The sequence below is a fragment of the Oreochromis niloticus genome, linkage group LG17 (assembly GCF_001858045.2).
Source record: "Oreochromis niloticus isolate F11D_XX linkage group LG17, O_niloticus_UMD_NMBU, whole genome shotgun sequence".
In the NCBI taxonomy this organism is placed as follows: Eukaryota; Metazoa; Chordata; class Actinopteri; order Cichliformes; family Cichlidae; genus Oreochromis; species Oreochromis niloticus.
Window position 1 is genome coordinate 18720779 of NC_031981.2, and position 16664 is coordinate 18737442.

At 42.8% G+C, this 16664-nt stretch overlaps 1 protein-coding gene across 27 annotated transcripts in view; it reads left to right on the top strand.

The window, feature by feature from the left end:
* celf2 (cugbp, Elav-like family member 2) overlaps positions 1 to 16664 on the top strand; it is a 236708-nt gene that overhangs the window by 59327 nt on the left and 160717 nt on the right. For 7 of the 27 annotated variants that reach the window (XM_019346848.2, XM_019346850.2, XM_019346852.2 and 4 more), the window contains exon 1: positions 3445 to 3750. The exons of 1 other annotated variant lie outside the window; for it this stretch is intronic. In XM_019346848.2, coding sequence (XP_019202393.1) covers positions 3635 to 3750 — 116 coding nt within the window. In that variant the 5' untranslated portion in view covers positions 3445 to 3634. Of the gene's footprint in view, positions 1 to 3443; positions 3751 to 16664 lie in introns of those variants that run through there. 19 more of the 27 variants (XM_019346856.2, XM_019346858.2, XM_019346857.2 and 16 more) reach the window with 5 other exon arrangements.

Sequence of the window (16664 nt, forward strand, 5' to 3'; positions counted from 1 at the left end):
ACTGCTCTCGCTGGTGTGTTGGTTATGCTAGGAACTTAGTTTTGTGCTTTTTTATTTATTATTTTGTTATTATTATTGTTTTCTGGTCAGGGCAGCATGGTGGTGCAGTGGTTAGCACTTTAGCCTCACAGCAAGAAGGTCCTGGGCTCAAGTCCACAATGTGCCCGGGGCCTTTCTGTGTGGAGTTAGCATGTTGTCCCGTGTCTGGGTTCTGTCTGGGTACTCAGGTACCCTGAAATGGATAAGCACAAGAGGATGGATGAATGAATGGACGTTTTCCATCAGTACAGCTGATGCAGGTTATCCACTCGTCTATGCTACAGAAAAAGGGAAACTTTAGACTATTTCCCAGCCTGCTTCTTCAGACATTATCCGGCGTTCATTTGTGATTGTCAAATGTGATCTTTACATCATGTGAATGACCTTATGACAGGTAGGTGTCCAAGCACAAGATGGAAATTGTCCAAATCTTTCAATGCTGAAATACTTTGCCTATTACTTGTGATTAACTAGTAGGCACAACCACGCCGAGGTGATAATTGGCTATTAAACTAGTGGAAGAAACCGCCTACTGGTATAATGGCTGTTGGAGTGTTACCAACTGGTAACACTGGCCATTTGAAAGCGGTGTTTTGGGTTAGCACTTCTAGATTCAGCACGTCTGATTAGACCACACAGCAGCAGCAAGAGTAGAAGAAGGAAACTCAATTCTTGGATTGCAGAGTCAACAGTTTGACGTCAAGAGTCAGAAATCATAGACGCTTGTGTCTACTAATCTACACCGTGTGAGGAATGAGGCAAAGGTGCAAAATGGACAGGCATCATGTCACCTGACACACTGGACATGCTATGAAAGACTAATAGTCAAGGTACATAAGATCCTGTGCATGTTAACAGTGAAAGAGAAGGGAAAGGATACATTTTGCTAATGCAGCCCTAATACTGTAACTGATACGATATGAATTATTATCAGAAAAAATAAATATTCTAATTCCTTCATTCAGAATGGGACTGTAGCAGTCTATATTTAAATTTAAGCTCACAGCAGAGTTGTTTTTCCCCGCTTTAATGTATAAATGCTTCCTCGCACAGCTTTAGTAACTGAATGCCTGCAGAAGTGTGAGCTATTAGCCATGTAAATAACAAATCATCAGTCATCATTGTCAACATTTATGCATTGTAATTTGAATGCATCATTCCATTCACCGCTGTGTGCTCCTTTTAGGCTTTAGGTTGTTGTGCTCTTTATGCATTCAGCTTTCAGACCAATAAACATAAGCAACATGAGTGGATGCAGCATATGTTGGATTTTGAGGAAAAAAAAAAATCCATGAGATCATTATATGTGAGGGTGCCAGGTATTTCACGCTCTTAGTCACCACTTTTCTGTTGACGAGCTCGCCATGTGTCAATATTTGTCACCGTCGCGCGCTTGCCATCGCTTTTGGCTGAGACAAAGTGCAATGAGAGGCCGATCCGATCTGAATGGTAAACAACAGAGGCGGAAATGGGTAATTAAGTTAGAAGTTAGCAAAAGTGTCTGCTGCATTTTAATGCCGATGGCCCGTGCACGCCGGGTAATTTAGGATTTCAATTGTTGTTGTTTTTCAGTGAAATGCAGGTGTTTTGTGAAGACAGACGATTTTGCCCTGTATGCCAAACATTCTAATGAAGCTCACGTACAATCCATAATTTTAACTATCCCCCACCTGCCAGCTAGCCACACACACACATCCACACATATGCACGCACACACACACACACAGTGCACAAACAAGCATGGGCATAGTACCCACACACATATACACACAATATGCACTAATGAAGCTGTTCTCCTTTCCTCTCTTTTTCGTTCCTGGCTCACTGAAACATGCATAAATCATAATAAACAGAGAGATGAATTTTTAATCAGAAGCTCCCTGCCTGTGTCTTCAGCCCCAGCCTCCTATGGGGAGGAGATGCTGTGATGTGCCAGGTATATGGAGCCTGATATGGCAGGGCCTCCTTCGGGAGGGCTGCTCACTGAGACATGCCTGTCTGGGCTGCCTCGTGCTGGGCATGATCTGCTGGACCGAGCCGTCTCTCTGGAGTTGAGGCTGGCCCTTCGAAAACGCAGCCTGTACTTGCAGGAGGCTTTGGACAGTTAGAGTGGGACGCCTGAGGAGAAGTATTAAACAAACTCTGAGCTTGGTTTTAATCAGAGTGCAGTCAGTCATTATTCTGACCATCCATTAACATACATGAAATAGAGCCTAAGAAAGTTATAGTTCATAACTTTGCACTAAATTGTGCAGTAAAAGGTTGAAATATTTGAAAATAAATGGGGGTTTTTTAGATTTTATTTAATGTTTAAAGAAAGATTTGCAGGTCCACCATGTTTTTCCAGAAAGCATCCAGTTTCTTTCCCCATGAGAGCCTTCTCTCTCTGGAGACTAAACCGCTTCGCCCCAGACTTTTATTTTTTATTTTTGCTCCACTTTTCTGGAAAGCTTAGGCTGCTTGAGGTGAGAATGATGCTTCTTATTGGCAGACCCAGTTTTTTTCATAAAAGGTTATATATTTTGGTGAAACTCTGACAGAATCAGGGGCCAAAAATTCTTCCACGACCTGGAATTAACACCAGGATTTATGGATATTTGCTCAGACGCCCGAGTATTGCCAGGATGGTACGGCCAAGTCAGTAATGTTCTGAGCTGTAAACCAGTTCATGCAAATAGCAGTTCAGTAAAAATACAATATCGAGGACGGATCACACATGTTTGACTCTCTTTTAAATAGTGGGAGTTGGAAGTGGTCAGGAGGCTGTGAGCTACACCAGAGGCTGTGGAAATTGCATATATTTGCGGTATGCTAATCTTGTTGCATTGAGGTTATTTATATTCCGTCTTAATAAACTGTGAAAATTCACTGCACAATTGACTTCATGCTGTACTTGGCCTCCTTCCATCGGCGCAACACAACTTTACTGTGATGTATACGATTTATTTACCTCATAAAAACTTCATAAAAGGGTGGTAAAGCTGAGTTAAGGTTGGTTTATTTTCCACTCTGTCTGCAGCTCTATATCTGGAGTCTGAGCCCGGGTTGAGCTGTGCCAGAAACACAGAGATGATGTGCAGTAAATGCGAATAGTGGGCATTGTCGGTGTGGCTCGGTGCCGGACTGGGCCGTGCCCAGTGGTCATGCAGGCAGTCCAGAGCTGGACTGGGGCTAGGTTGTTCCAGAGCTGTAGTATTAGACTCAAATAGGCCCACAACATAACAACATGAGCTGAGCTGTCACAGGGGATTACTTCAGCTAGGCAAGCCAGCGGGGTCTCCACTGCTCTGCTGCTCTACCAGGGAGAGAGAGAGCGAGAGCTAGAGAGTGGGGGGGGTAAGGGGAGATAGGGAAGAAGAGGAGGGTGGAGAGTGGGGTGAGGGGGGGGACGCTTGTTTCTCTGTGAGAGAAGAGGGAACAACGGCAGAGAGGCTGAGAGGAACAAGGCAGAAGAGAGAGAAGCAAAGAGAGGCCGCTTGTTGCAAACGTCTAGCAGTGGGGGGAAAAGGGAAGAGAGGAACAGAGGACAAAAGAGGAGGAGGAAAGAAAAGAGTTGCCAGCTTGTATCCTGATAAGGCGCATTAGTTTGCTTGTAATGTTGGAGCACTCGTCCGAGCTGGGCTTTGTGGGGAGAGTGTGTGTTGATGCCGCTTGCCACCCTCCTGCAGCCGCCGGTGTGGGATCTATGAGAGCTGACGAGCTGCTGCCGAGGTACACACTTGCACGCACACACATCTGTGCTCACGCGTTCGACAACACACATGCAAGCACTTCTTTTCTGACCCAGATGCTGCCTCCATGCGTTCCAGCTAGGGTGTGCCTCTGCTGCATGGTTACTTTGGCATCAGCAAGGTTCATGAGCATCTTTGTGTGTGTGTGTGTGTGTGTGTGTGTGTGTGGAGGGGGGACCTAAACAAAGTCCAGATGCCGGCTTATTCCTGTGTTTTTTGGAGATTTGACGTCTAGCAGGTTTTACTGCAACACCTCCTACCCGGACCTTCAGCCTAACAGTGTTGTTAGCTGGCAGGATATTTCTCACTGCTTCCCTGCAACTGTTTGCCCAGTCAAGCGTAACATCCAATGCTTGTACTTCTGCTTTTTTTTTTTTGTTCTCTATCTTCCGCTCCGTTCACCCCTCCTCCTGCTGTGTTAGCAGCATTGTGTGGACTACAAGCAGTTAAAGCTGAAAAAGTATTAGCAAATAAATGGTCGCCAACAGCATTTTTTTAAAAATTCTTTTTTTTTTGCCTCCACTGCTTTTAAATTAAACATCTGGCTGGTCAGTGTCATTCACCTTTGACTTCATTCACAGTTCGGTTGTTTTTATTTATATACAATGTTTTTCATGCAGTCGCTGTGTTTGCCTTTCAGCTAATTTACATTTTCGTATTATTCCACCCACATGTACATGAATATGTATGATTTATAGTCTTACTCGCTTCCTTGGTGTCAAGAGTTGTAGCATTTAATGATGTCAGTGCTGATTCTTAAGCTTGTAATAGAATTCTGATGTCTTAAAGTAAGAAAAAAACACCACATTTTTCTGTTGGACCTACACAATAACACACACACAAACACTATTATCTGATGAAACTATAAAGATGTCCGTTATTTCACCTAAGACTTTTACTGCTCCCTGATTGTTTAAGATTTGAGATGAAGCCACCCACTGGCTTGTGGACTTGTGAAGCTTGAAATTAGCTTTTGTGGCCACCACTGTATCATTTTGTTTAATCCAGACGTGACCGTATTTTATCTTTCTTCCCTCACCCCCAACCGGTGGCAGGACATGGCCACCACTCCCTGGGCCTGGTTGTGTCAGAGTTTTCTTCCTGTTAAAAGTAAGTTTTTCCTTCCCACTGTCGCCAAGTGCTTGCTCATTGCTGGTCGCCTGAATGTTGGGATATTCTGTATTATTGTAGGGTCGTTGCTTTGCAGTATAAAACACCTTAAGGGTGACTGTTGTGATTAGGCGCTAAATAAATAAAACTGAATTGAACTGGAAGCCTGCAAAACCCCAGCAGACTGTATGACACTGACCAGTGCTGACATACAAAAAATATACCAAAGTGTCCCTCACCAAAAACTGTAGCGCACATACTTTGGTGTGTTTTAGAATGATCCAATATCCAGTGCTTGAATTCATACGAGCTAAAGTAAAGCCTTGCAGACAACAAGCAGCTCCCACTTGTCAGTTGAGGTTGCAATGCCTGAAATAATCATTTAAACAGGTGAGTTACAAGTAAATAAATTAAAAACATTTCCCATATAGTTGTTAATTGGTTCTAAAAGCCAAAACAAAAAGGCTGTAAAGATTTTTATTCTCTTTATAAATTTGTGGCATTTTAACATCTATGGAGGTTAACTCCATAGATGAGTTATTTAACAATTTATTATAGACCATAAAAGTCTGATTAGATCTTATAATTGTTTTTGTTGCCAGTTACTTTTTAATTATAAACTTGTTCATTATGGAAGATTCTTCTTTTATATAATTATTTTAAGGTATATAACATAATATATTATATTTAAAACACTGTATTGCAATGTAAAACTATGTACTTTAAGTTTTCATCAGTATTCATCACCAGTGGTGGAAAATGATTTGCGAGACTTTTTTGTGGCATTGGCTGTTTAAAATGAAGAAAAACAGAGTACAGATGGAATGGGGGATCTCGGTAAGAAGACCAAACGCACCCACTCAACCACTCACCATTTGACTGTGTCCAACTAACAAAGCCTGAATTTGTACTTGCTATTTATTTTCTGAAATCTGTGCAATTTCTTTTGCATGTCTTATGGAAGGATGGTGGCTGAGCGGGAGATGGTGGAGAAATGCCCGTTCTTGTTCTGTATGTTGAACTGTTGGGAAAAATTATGAGAAACTGTACCAAGAAGAGGAGGATGTGGAGCGGTATCAGGAGAGTAATGAAGTGACAGCAGCGAGGATGGGAAGGAAAGAAGCATCCCTGCTTTCAAAATACGAGCCAAGCAGTCGAGACGCCCAACTTTTCTCTCTCCAGCCTTTCCCCTCCATTCCCGCTTTTCAAAGTGAATCATTTTTATTTTTAAAGTTCCCATTACAGATAAATTTTCCCCTACCAGTCACACTTTGTCTGAACTCCCCTCCTGTTGCATACAAGATTGAAACAAGCTTCTGCTGCGCACCTGATCATGAAAAACAGTCATGCTGAGGTTGACTTGTTTTGCAACGAGTCAACATATTTCATTGATGTTTGCAGGTAGTAATTTATTGCACCATAATTTACTGACTGAATCAGTGAATGCTTCATTGGGTGACAAATGAAACTGCTTTTGAGGCATGCACTTCATTTGCAATTTCCCGATGAAAAATATGACTTTGAGCGCTTTCTGCATCACGCAGTTTCTCCCAGTGAGAAACATGGGGGATATTTTCCAGTGGTTTAGCACATGTGAGGGTTTATAGGTGGTGCGGTGGGTTGAGATAGCGTGAACATCAAATGACAAAGTCCACTGCAGCAGATTAGTGATGACAGATACCAGTAATTAATTTGGGGCTTTCCTCCAGCAGAATGGTTACGAAATAAAACAGTAGCTATGTAGTTAAAATAGTTAACGTCGATCCAGTACAGAAGACTCTGTGACATTTTAGACTTTATTCATTTAGTGTCTCAGATTTAGGACAATACAGAGGTAGGAACTAACGATACAGAAAGCAAAGAGGCCAAAATTCGTGAATACCCACCTAACTGCTGAGTCCCAGCCTCACTAAGAAAATACGGTTCATCTTCTTGAGAGTAAAAAAAGCAAAAAGAGAAAAAAAGAAGTAACATGGCAGCACTGCAGGTCTCGTAAAACATTGCCAAGGAATCTACACACTTTCCAAAAGTGTCTCAAAAAGATTTGACAGTACATATCAAAGGTGAAGCCAGTTTAGTTCATCAGCAGATTTATCAGCTGATTGGAACTCCTGCACATGCCTACTGCTCGTATTTTTAGTAATTCACACTGCTTCGGTCTGCCCGACCTTCTCAGGGGTTTGATTGACTTTCATCAGCTGATAAAGGTGTGTTGTTTGGACCTGATTAAGGTCTGACAGACCAAAGCTTTGTGATTTAATAAATATTTCAACAGTGGGCAAGACTGCGTGGGAGTTCCAGTCATTTGTTCTTACAAAGTACATTTCCTGACCTACTAGTCACTTATTCTGGTGTACGATTATGTCCAATTATGTCTTTGTCGGTAAAAAGCTATAAAATTGATGATGATTCAGACCTCACAAAGTTCTGACAGCTACTCTAATTCTTAATAGCCTGCAGCTCAATGCTTCCTGCTTCCAAATCCTTAGAAAATAACTTTTGAACTTTTTATTCTTTCTTTGCAGTTTTCATACCAATCCAGTAGGTCAGATTGCACTCTTGGTGGCCCCATTCTGGCCTGCGGGCCATATCTTTGACACTCCTGGTGCACCAAAATCTATGTGCAGCTGCAGAGCTTGACTCTTACTAGGGAACTAAAGTGAGGTCATATAGACCTCTACCTCAAAGTGCACCTGGACTACCCTCCAAAGTTGGAGCCAAATAGTTAATATTTCAATTCAGAAGCAAGTGCTTTAACACTATAACCTTACCAACTGTTTTATAAATTGAAGTAAAGAGAACTCATGTCAGAGGAAACTTGCAGAAATAATCAGCACATCTTCCCCTGAGAGTTTACTTATGTGAGCTAATATTAGTCCTCTTTTGCTCCACCCCTCCTATTCCTCCTTTCTTTCCTCTTGGAGCGCTGGCAGTAAAACCAAGCAGCCCTTCTCATTCACCCCACACAGTGTGCCTATCTAATGGTGTGGAGGATATTACGCTTCTATTAGAGCTATGACCGTTGGTTTAGAGTCACTGCCTCTCACTCTCATTTTCCCAGATGGGTCAGGGCAATGGGCGTTAAAACGGCCTCTGTTCCCTCCTCCCCCTTCCTCCCCTCCAGCCTTCTTGAATCTGCTAAACCAGCCGTCGAAGCCTCTGTGAAGGGAGCGCACCTCGTCTCGGCGCTACAACGATTTAATCTGCCGAGCACCTTTTCAATCAAAGAGTGTCAGGCAGGGCCGCTCTCGACACGACTCTAATACAATGCATGGACACACACGTACAGGAAGTGAGGGCGAGCGAGGGCGACTACTCCTGCGCGCACGTGCATCACATGCCCAGGCGCAGATCAATACTCGCAATCATACAGGTGACAATAGGCGCAGGTTTATCGCCCCTGATTCGCACCCTGCTATCATCACCTTCTGAAAATCGCACAATCAAGGGAGGGGGGGCTGAAGGCAGAGGGTGCATATGTGAAAGAGGAAGGAGGGAACAGAGCACGGGAGCTTGCAGGTACATGAAATGTGTGAATATGTGCGTGAAATGAATTGAAATGGGTGTGAAAGTGCATCTATTTGCAGGCGGATGCATATGCACATCCCTTTGTATGCCTGGGTGTGTGTGTGTGTGTGTGTGTTTGCGTGCGCATGAGTGAATTTCCGCTGTGTGCGTGTGCGGCAGATGCGTTATATTCCTCCTTTCTTTTTTTGGAGTGTGTGCGCGTACATCTGTGTGAGTGTGTATGAGGTGTGTATGTGTGACGGTTGTTATCAGAATGACACCATCCCACTCCCTCTCTCCTGCAGCCCCAGAGGATCAGTGGAGCTGCACCAGTTTCAAATGAAAATAAATGAGAGGCAGTGACCGCTACTGCCTGGGTCCCGCTTTAATGAGGAAAAGGAGCAGAGAGGGAGGGAGGAGAAGGAGAGGACAGAGGTGGTGGATGAGGGAGGAGAGGATGGGGAGAAGGCAGGGGGAGAAATTGGAAAGTGAGGGTGAGATTGGCCCGAGTTGGCAATGACGGGACCGAGAGAGAGAGAGAGAGAGACGAATGGAGAAGAGAGGAGGGGGTTGTGATGAATGGAGGGCCTCTGTCTGTCACTGATGCGATGGCCAATTACAGTTGGAGCACGCTCCGATGCACTGCAGGTGGAGCGGACACTGTTTTGAGTGGCCAGAGAATATCCCTCCATCCTCCATTTGCATTGAGAGGAGAAATCACTGCACAGTGTACAACTTAGAGCAGCTTTGGGGGGTTTACTTTGTGATTCAATAGAATATTACACCTTTGTGGGTCTGGGCTGAACTATACAGGGATTTTTTTTTTTTCTACCACGCATCTCCAAGGATTATACGCTCCCTTGAGGTATATTTTTCTTTTACCTCCCAAGCTTATTAAACCCTCAAAAGAGTAATGAAGCACTGCTTTTTCAGCTAGGGGCTCGTACCAAAGTTGTGCAGACACATGGTAGTGTGGCCAACACGTTGTCTGGAAGTATAGCCGACACATTTTAATGCACAGAGTACCACTTTAGTGTCGTTTTTAACATGCAGCATGGTCCAGTGGGCTTCTAAAGAAGGCCCACAACATCTGAAAGAGACAAAGTAAAGCCGTATGCATGGTGCTCTGCTTGTATTCTCACTTTTGCATGGCAACACGTGGTTTATTATTATAAAAGGGAATATTTTTCACCCAGACAATGACAGAAAAAGAGAAGCCAAAAAAGGAAAGCGAAATTAAAAGTGAAAAGTGAAGTGAAAGTGTAAAAATCCCAGACGTCAGTCAGAGACATGTATACAACCCACCACCTTACAAAGAATTATTCTTCTGAATCTAGTAAAATCGCATTGTGAAGCAATCGAGCAATAGAGTTTCAACTCAGTCTAATTTATATAACACAACAAGACTTGTCTCAGCTGCTTTATATCATAAGGTACCCCAACTATCACACGATACCTTATAAGCAAGGACTTGGGCGACAGTGGGAAGGAAGAACTCCTGTTTAACAAGGAAAACAAGGCAAAACCAGGCTTGAGGAGGAAAATAAAAGGGGATCAAAATACAAACTAGAATTAAAATAACTTCTTCTTGGCACAAAAATGTCTTTGGTTCACCTAGTAATAATAAAAATACTGATAATAATCAGCACACATTCATACACCCCAACCGGTCGCAGCAGATGGCCGCCCCTCCCTGAGCCTGGTTCTGCTGGAGGTTTCTTCCTGTTAAAAGGGAGTTTTTCCTTCCCACTGTTGCCAAAGTGCTTGCTCATAGGGGGTCATATGATTGTTGGGTTTTTCTCTGTATCTATTATTGTGCGATCTACATTACAATATAAAGCGCCTTGAGGTGACTTTTGTTGTGATTTGGTGCTATATAAATAAAATTGAATTGAATTGAATTGAATTGAATACATATACATACATAAAACTTCAGTAAAACAATAGAAATATAAAACAGGATTCTATTGTTTAGGATATTAACCTCATCCGGATCCTCTAACATTGTCCTAAAGGAAAATCAGAATAAAGAGGGTGTTCTCAAAATAGGTTAAAGGTTAAAATTCCTATAACTGTGGAAGATTCTAGATAAAAATTAATGGCATGTAATAGTGGCATGTAAACACAACAGTAGTCAAAAGAGTGGAGAGAGGAAGGAATGCTCGCTGCATCATGGGAAGTCCCCCAGCAGCCTGAGCCTATAGCAGAAACTACAGGGTCGTTCAGGGTCACCTGATCCTTAGTGATCCTAAAAAATATAGACACACGCTTCCTGTATTCCTACATGGCACTAGCATTTCCTAGCAGTATCCTTTATAAATTGGTTTTTGCAGCCTTTTAAATTAAGTCTAAAGGTTGTGTTACATTGTTCAAAGAGCTGCTCGAAACCACATAAAGCTTTAGGTTAGAGCTGTAACTTAACCAAATTTCAGAGCTTTTTACTGCCATAGAAACCCAGGTGTAGCATAACTTGATACAAGCCTTTAAAATATCGAATTAACCCAAAAAGAGCCACAGGGCTTATTGAGAGTTTGCAGATACGAGGTCTTTCTTCGTCAGCAGCGATGCATTTCTACTTCAGCGTGGCTGAGCGTTGTCCAGGCCTGTCTAGCAGAGACTATTAAAACTAGCAGACAGCAGCACAGTATAGCCGGGAGGCCTCTTCAGGGGCAGAGGACATCAAGTGTGTGTGTGTGTGTGTGTGTGTGTGTGTGTGTGTGTGTGTGTGCAGAGAGAGAGAGAGAGAGAGATACAGACAGACCCACACATGTCATGTCGAGACCACCGGTGCAGACATTAGTGTGTGAGGGTCAGTGAACAGGTCAGGAGGTATTTGCTCGACAGTGTTGGACTTGATCACGATGTCCTGTAATGTGGAATTTGTGTGTGTAGTCTACGTGTGCATGTGACTCTAGAGGTCAGAAGCACATGTTGTTATTTTTCCACTTTGAACAAGTTAAAAATTACACTCATCCTTCTCTTCCAAACTAGAACGGACAGACATCAAGCGCACTTAACTCTTTACAGTAAATACTTCGGCTCACATGTCCGTCTTGGATCATTGCCCATTTATTCATTTTGCACTTTAGATCTTACCGATACTTTATCTAATTTAGACTTTTTCCTCAGTTTAAAAGAAATCTTGATCCATCACTAAGGGCTGTCGCCACCCATTTTGGTTACCTAGGCGACATTACAGAAAAACATTTAACATAAGGTCCTGGCTGAGTTAAAAATAATTAATTATGAATAATTAATGAAGTTGTTGCTGTGGTGCCAGATGTGTAAATGTGCATAGCTCAGAGGAAAGACTCCAACAAATAGCCACAAGCAACAAACTTCAGTTCCTGTTAACGTCTTGTCAAACCCGGATTTCACTGGTATGGTTCTCCAGCAGCTTGAGCATGTAAACTGTGTCTCTTTGCTGTTTGGAGGTAGCGTCTGGATTTACAACTAATTTACTATCAGCATCAAAGTGCTGATCATTGTTCCCCTTTGCGGCTCACAATGTTATCAGTATAAGTCGTTTTAGTGTGGTTCTTATTATACTAATGTTTGCCAGGAACATCAGTAATCTTGTTACATGAATCTTATAAGAGTAATCTAATGAACTGTGGGGTTGGGACAAGCTTAAAAAGCCTGGTTCAGGAATTTACACTACCTTCTCATCCCAGGGCGCCACGTTCCTCTCTTCTGTCAGGCATCAAAAGAATGAGTACAAGCTGATTCTATTGGTGTTTGTACCTTGGCAGGTTGGAGGTCAAAAGGTTGACCTCGTCACGTGTTCCATTAAGAACTTTGTTCTTCTATTTTCTACAGCTTATCGGGGTCTGTGTCACGGGTGGAGCAGTCTAAGCAGAGATGTTCAGACCTCCCACTCCTCGACCACCTCCTCCAGCTTTTCTGGTGGGACACTGAGGCATTTCCAAGCCAGCTGAAAATCTCTCAAGCATGTCCTGGTTTTATCCCGGGGTATCTTCTCACTTGCATACCTAGGCGGTGTCCAGGAAGAAGCATAGTCAGATGTTCTGATTTTTTTACCTTTGCTTTTAGTCACTAGTTTAGGTTTAGGGACTAATATCTACTTGGCTAGATGTAGGATATGAACCCTGCCTGGTTCTGGCACAGCTTTCATCCTGTTGAAAGGGAGTTTTTCCTTTCCACTGTCGCCAAGTGCCTGCTCATAGGGATCGTCTAATTGTTGAGGTGTTCCCTGTATTACCTGAGGTGATTGTTGTTGTGATTTGGCAATGTTAATAAAATTGAAGTAAGCTGAATTGAATTAATGCCAGAGGGTCTTTTGCAGATTGGCGTATTTGAAGAATTTACCTGTTTCACTATTGCCCCAATCCCTCACATCATGACACCAACGCCAAAGTCCACCGTGTATAAATCTGACATGCCAGCGGTTTTGACAGTCTGACTGTATGAAAATGGTTGGGTAGTATTTTCACATGTCAGCGGTTTGTTTGTGTATGAGTTTTTTTGGGGGGTGCGCTGGATATGACTGGCACTCTGCATCGGTGGTTACAGTACTAGATTAGTACTACTTTATTACCCAAGGACACGAGCTCTGTGGACAGTGCAACTCATATTCAGTCCAAATGGAAAGAACAAGAAGACCAAAATGAAACATACACAAAATTAGCTTCTTTTTAGTCGTTAACATTTATGTCGATATTAAGAAGTGGTATTAAGCCTCAGCTGTATATTGTTTAATCCCTGAACTGCTGACATTTTCCTCTATCCTTTCTTATGCTAATATTTGCTGCACGTGAATCTTCACATACTGTGAAGGTAAAAAAATGTTTGAGTCACCATAATAGCCTTCTTTTTCTTTGTGTCCTCATACTTGAGCCATCTTTCTTTCTTGGCACCGCTCGCGTTTTCACATGATGGTGTTTGTGAATAGGCGTCTTTATCCTGGAAATGACAATATATGTGACACACCTGACAAAACATGCAAAGAGTAAAAAGTGAAGGTTGTGCTAAAAGGTTAACCTGAATTCTACTCTTGATTCAGGGTAAATAAAAATTAAAAATTGAAAAATAAAAAAAGCGCTGAGCTGAAAAACCCTAGCACGGCGAGTTTGTGTGTTTTGAGCCAGATTGTGTTTCCAAAACAGGTCAGCGAGCATTAGGGCACTGCAGCCCACTGCAGGTAGAGTTGGGATCCACGTTAACTGGAACACGATGTCCTAACCAGAGTCCAGCAAGGGCCAGTAACAAGCTGACAGAGAGGGTGAAGAGAGGGAGAGGTGCAGTGAGTGATGGAGGAGAGGGGAAGGAGACAGATGAAAGCATGAAAATGGAGGAGAGAAGGAGAAGGCGGCTGGAGAAAATATGGGAATGAGATCTGAAGATTGAACAGTGAGTGGCAGCGAGAGCGATGGAGAGTGTTAGAAAGAGATGTCTCTACTTTTATTTGGTTTTCAGTCCGCCGTTCTGAGCTTAACAGAATACGAAAGTAGCAGGCGGACTCGGCTGGACTGGGACGCCTGTAATAGCCTTTCATTTAGGAAGCAGTCTATCTGCAAACGCACACACGTGTACAGTGCGGAATAATCACTGATCAAAATGGGGTTTTTTTTCCAGCGACGATGAATGGTAGCAGTCAGGGTCTGTCTGGTTTTTGCTCCTCACATGTCCACTTAGGCTCAAACGCAGATGCTTGCTTTTCTGAATTATTCATGAACCCCTCGTTAAATATTCACGTGTGAAAAGCCGGCACCATCAGCTACCCACAATCCTCTCCTCTTGGGTGAGGTACAGGCAGGAAAGAGAAGACAAGCAGGATGATACTTATACTTAAGTATCTAGCAGAAAGCAGTTTTATTCTTTTATTTAATTTGTTTTTTTAGGATCGCCTCTTTTTGGTCCTCCCTCTTTGTTTCTTTCTTCTGTCTTGCCCCACCTTGTCTCCTCCTGTTCTCCTTCGTTCTGAGTGATCAATTCGTATTGCTCGGGCAGCTGAGCCCCCCCAGCCCGAGCTGAGCCCGGGGTTAGAGAGATGAAGGCAGGGAAAAGATAGAAATAACTAGACACTGGGAAGAGGCGAGAAAGACAAAAGTACAGGAGAGCAAGCAAAGGCAGAGCCAGACCTTGCCACGAGCGGGGCCTCTTGGCGAACACAGGACCCTCGGGTGAAGAAATGGAGTGATAGGAGAGGTGATGGCTGAGGGTGGAAAGAGACGAGAACAACAGCGGCGGCAGGGGGAAAATAAGGTAGAACACAATGTGTGAAATGTTCACTGGCTCTGAAGACTGGCCCTGAGTAAATACAGGCTCAAGGATGCTTCTGAAGTCTTTGTTCATGCTTTCACAGCGGCGTGTACACAGGCCTACAGCGCCGGTATTTATCTTGTAAATAAACCGCAACTATGTGTTCTTATTGTCTCACTAAAATTAGTAACTGGTTAAAAGGAGAAATGACGGGCTCAGTGGTCACGCCCGAGCATCAGTCATCACCGAGCACCAAGAACACGACGAGGTGTTTGAGGTTCTGCACACCGGGGTTCTCTTACATGCTGTGCTGGTTTAATTATGAAGGTTTGCAGCGGTGTGTACTCAGGGGGGGTTGGAACACAGCCAGCACAGGAAACAAGTGTAAACTTTCATGAAATCTCAGTGAAACTTGGCCACGGATCAAAATTTGAAGGTTTGAGGTGACATTCCCACTGTTCCCACCACCTGTCAAAGCCCATGTATGCTGGAAGACAGCCTTCCTTTTAGCTTTAATCAAAACTTTTCATGCTTTCACTGTAGCCGTCTTACACTTTTATGAAGTCTTTGGAGACTACTTCATATAAGCTGTTAATCCATATAGTGGGGTTCGGTAAAGATGAGCGAAACGTTTCCTAGACCTTGTGTTTATGATTAGTGTTTTTATGATTTGAAAATGAATCTAAAACACCATAAACAACATCATTAGTCCTGAAGATTGGGTGTCTTTACGATGTTTCTGGAGAGCCCTGTCCAACATGTTCGTTCAAAATCCTATATGTGTGCGTCGGTGGATTGAGATGTGGTGGTGCAGAGGCCATAACATGTGGTTAACTTAATTTTCACATTTATCAAACCATTCAGTGACCCAAAGAAAGAGATTGCTCCCTTGACGATAGAAATGCTTCGTCAAAGGATAAAGGCGATCGCTCAGAGCAGCTTTGTATTGATTTGCAGTGACCCAAACTATCCCTTTTTTATAGGTGTACCGAAAACACCAGAGCAGGTGCAGTTTTTTCCTTTGATTTTTTTAAACTTATTTTTTTATGTGGGACTGTTAGTTTGATAAAATTAATAAAAGAATAATTTGGATCCAAGTAGAGCCATAATCATTGCAGTTCAGCTGAGATGGTACCCTCCTTCATATCCAATAAACAAACCTCTTTTAGAGTATGTCATTTTAGCTGCCTTAGTCCGCCCTATACATCTGCAAGCTGCTTTGAAACCCATCTCCACCCCAGCTCCTTGTTTAATCTCACGTCTGGTTAAATAATGTCTTTTTGTTCTTTCTTTTTTCTTTTTTTTTTTACAACTAAATATAAATGAATTGAAAATTCAAGCTGCTTTAGACTCCTACCTGAAATAAAGCCACTGCATCCCTATTGTAGCTTAATTTGATCCACATGGCCAAAATCTGCAGCAAACCTAACCCAGATACAGATCTATTGGCAGCTCCATGGGCAATATCAGCCTCGCTCTTTCACTGTGGTTCTTTTTCACTGGCCTCATGAACACGGCCATTTATCACATGTAATAGGACTATCTCAAGGTCTAGGGGCAAAGCACGGTCCTTCATTATCAATCTATGCAAGGCTCCATTGTCATGTGGAAGCCATGAGGTCAGGATTTATCCTCTGTAGGCCCCCTCTCTTAACATCAACCTACAGCCAGTTGTGCATGATCATGCTGATAGAGTCATCCCTGTCTTATTGAACAGAAAATGCATAATCTTCCTCTACGTGAAGCCCATTATTTTCTATCAAAAATAGGCTTTTAACACCAAAGTTACCTACTAGTGATTCTGGAAAGGCAGAATATTGTTTCAAATTCACAGCAAACCACTGTGCAGCTATATAAATATGGCTATATATGCATGTTAAATGCAGAAGCAAACAGCTACATCACAAATTTGCATGTTAAAGCAATGTCTCCTCCCCCTCCTCTCACATCCCCCCTTCTTTTTTCCTGCCAGTAGTTTGAAAATTGTCCATATTTTTTTTAATGGATGGATGTTTTTTCTTTGGTACACAGTATGCTTACCTATGCTCTCCCACA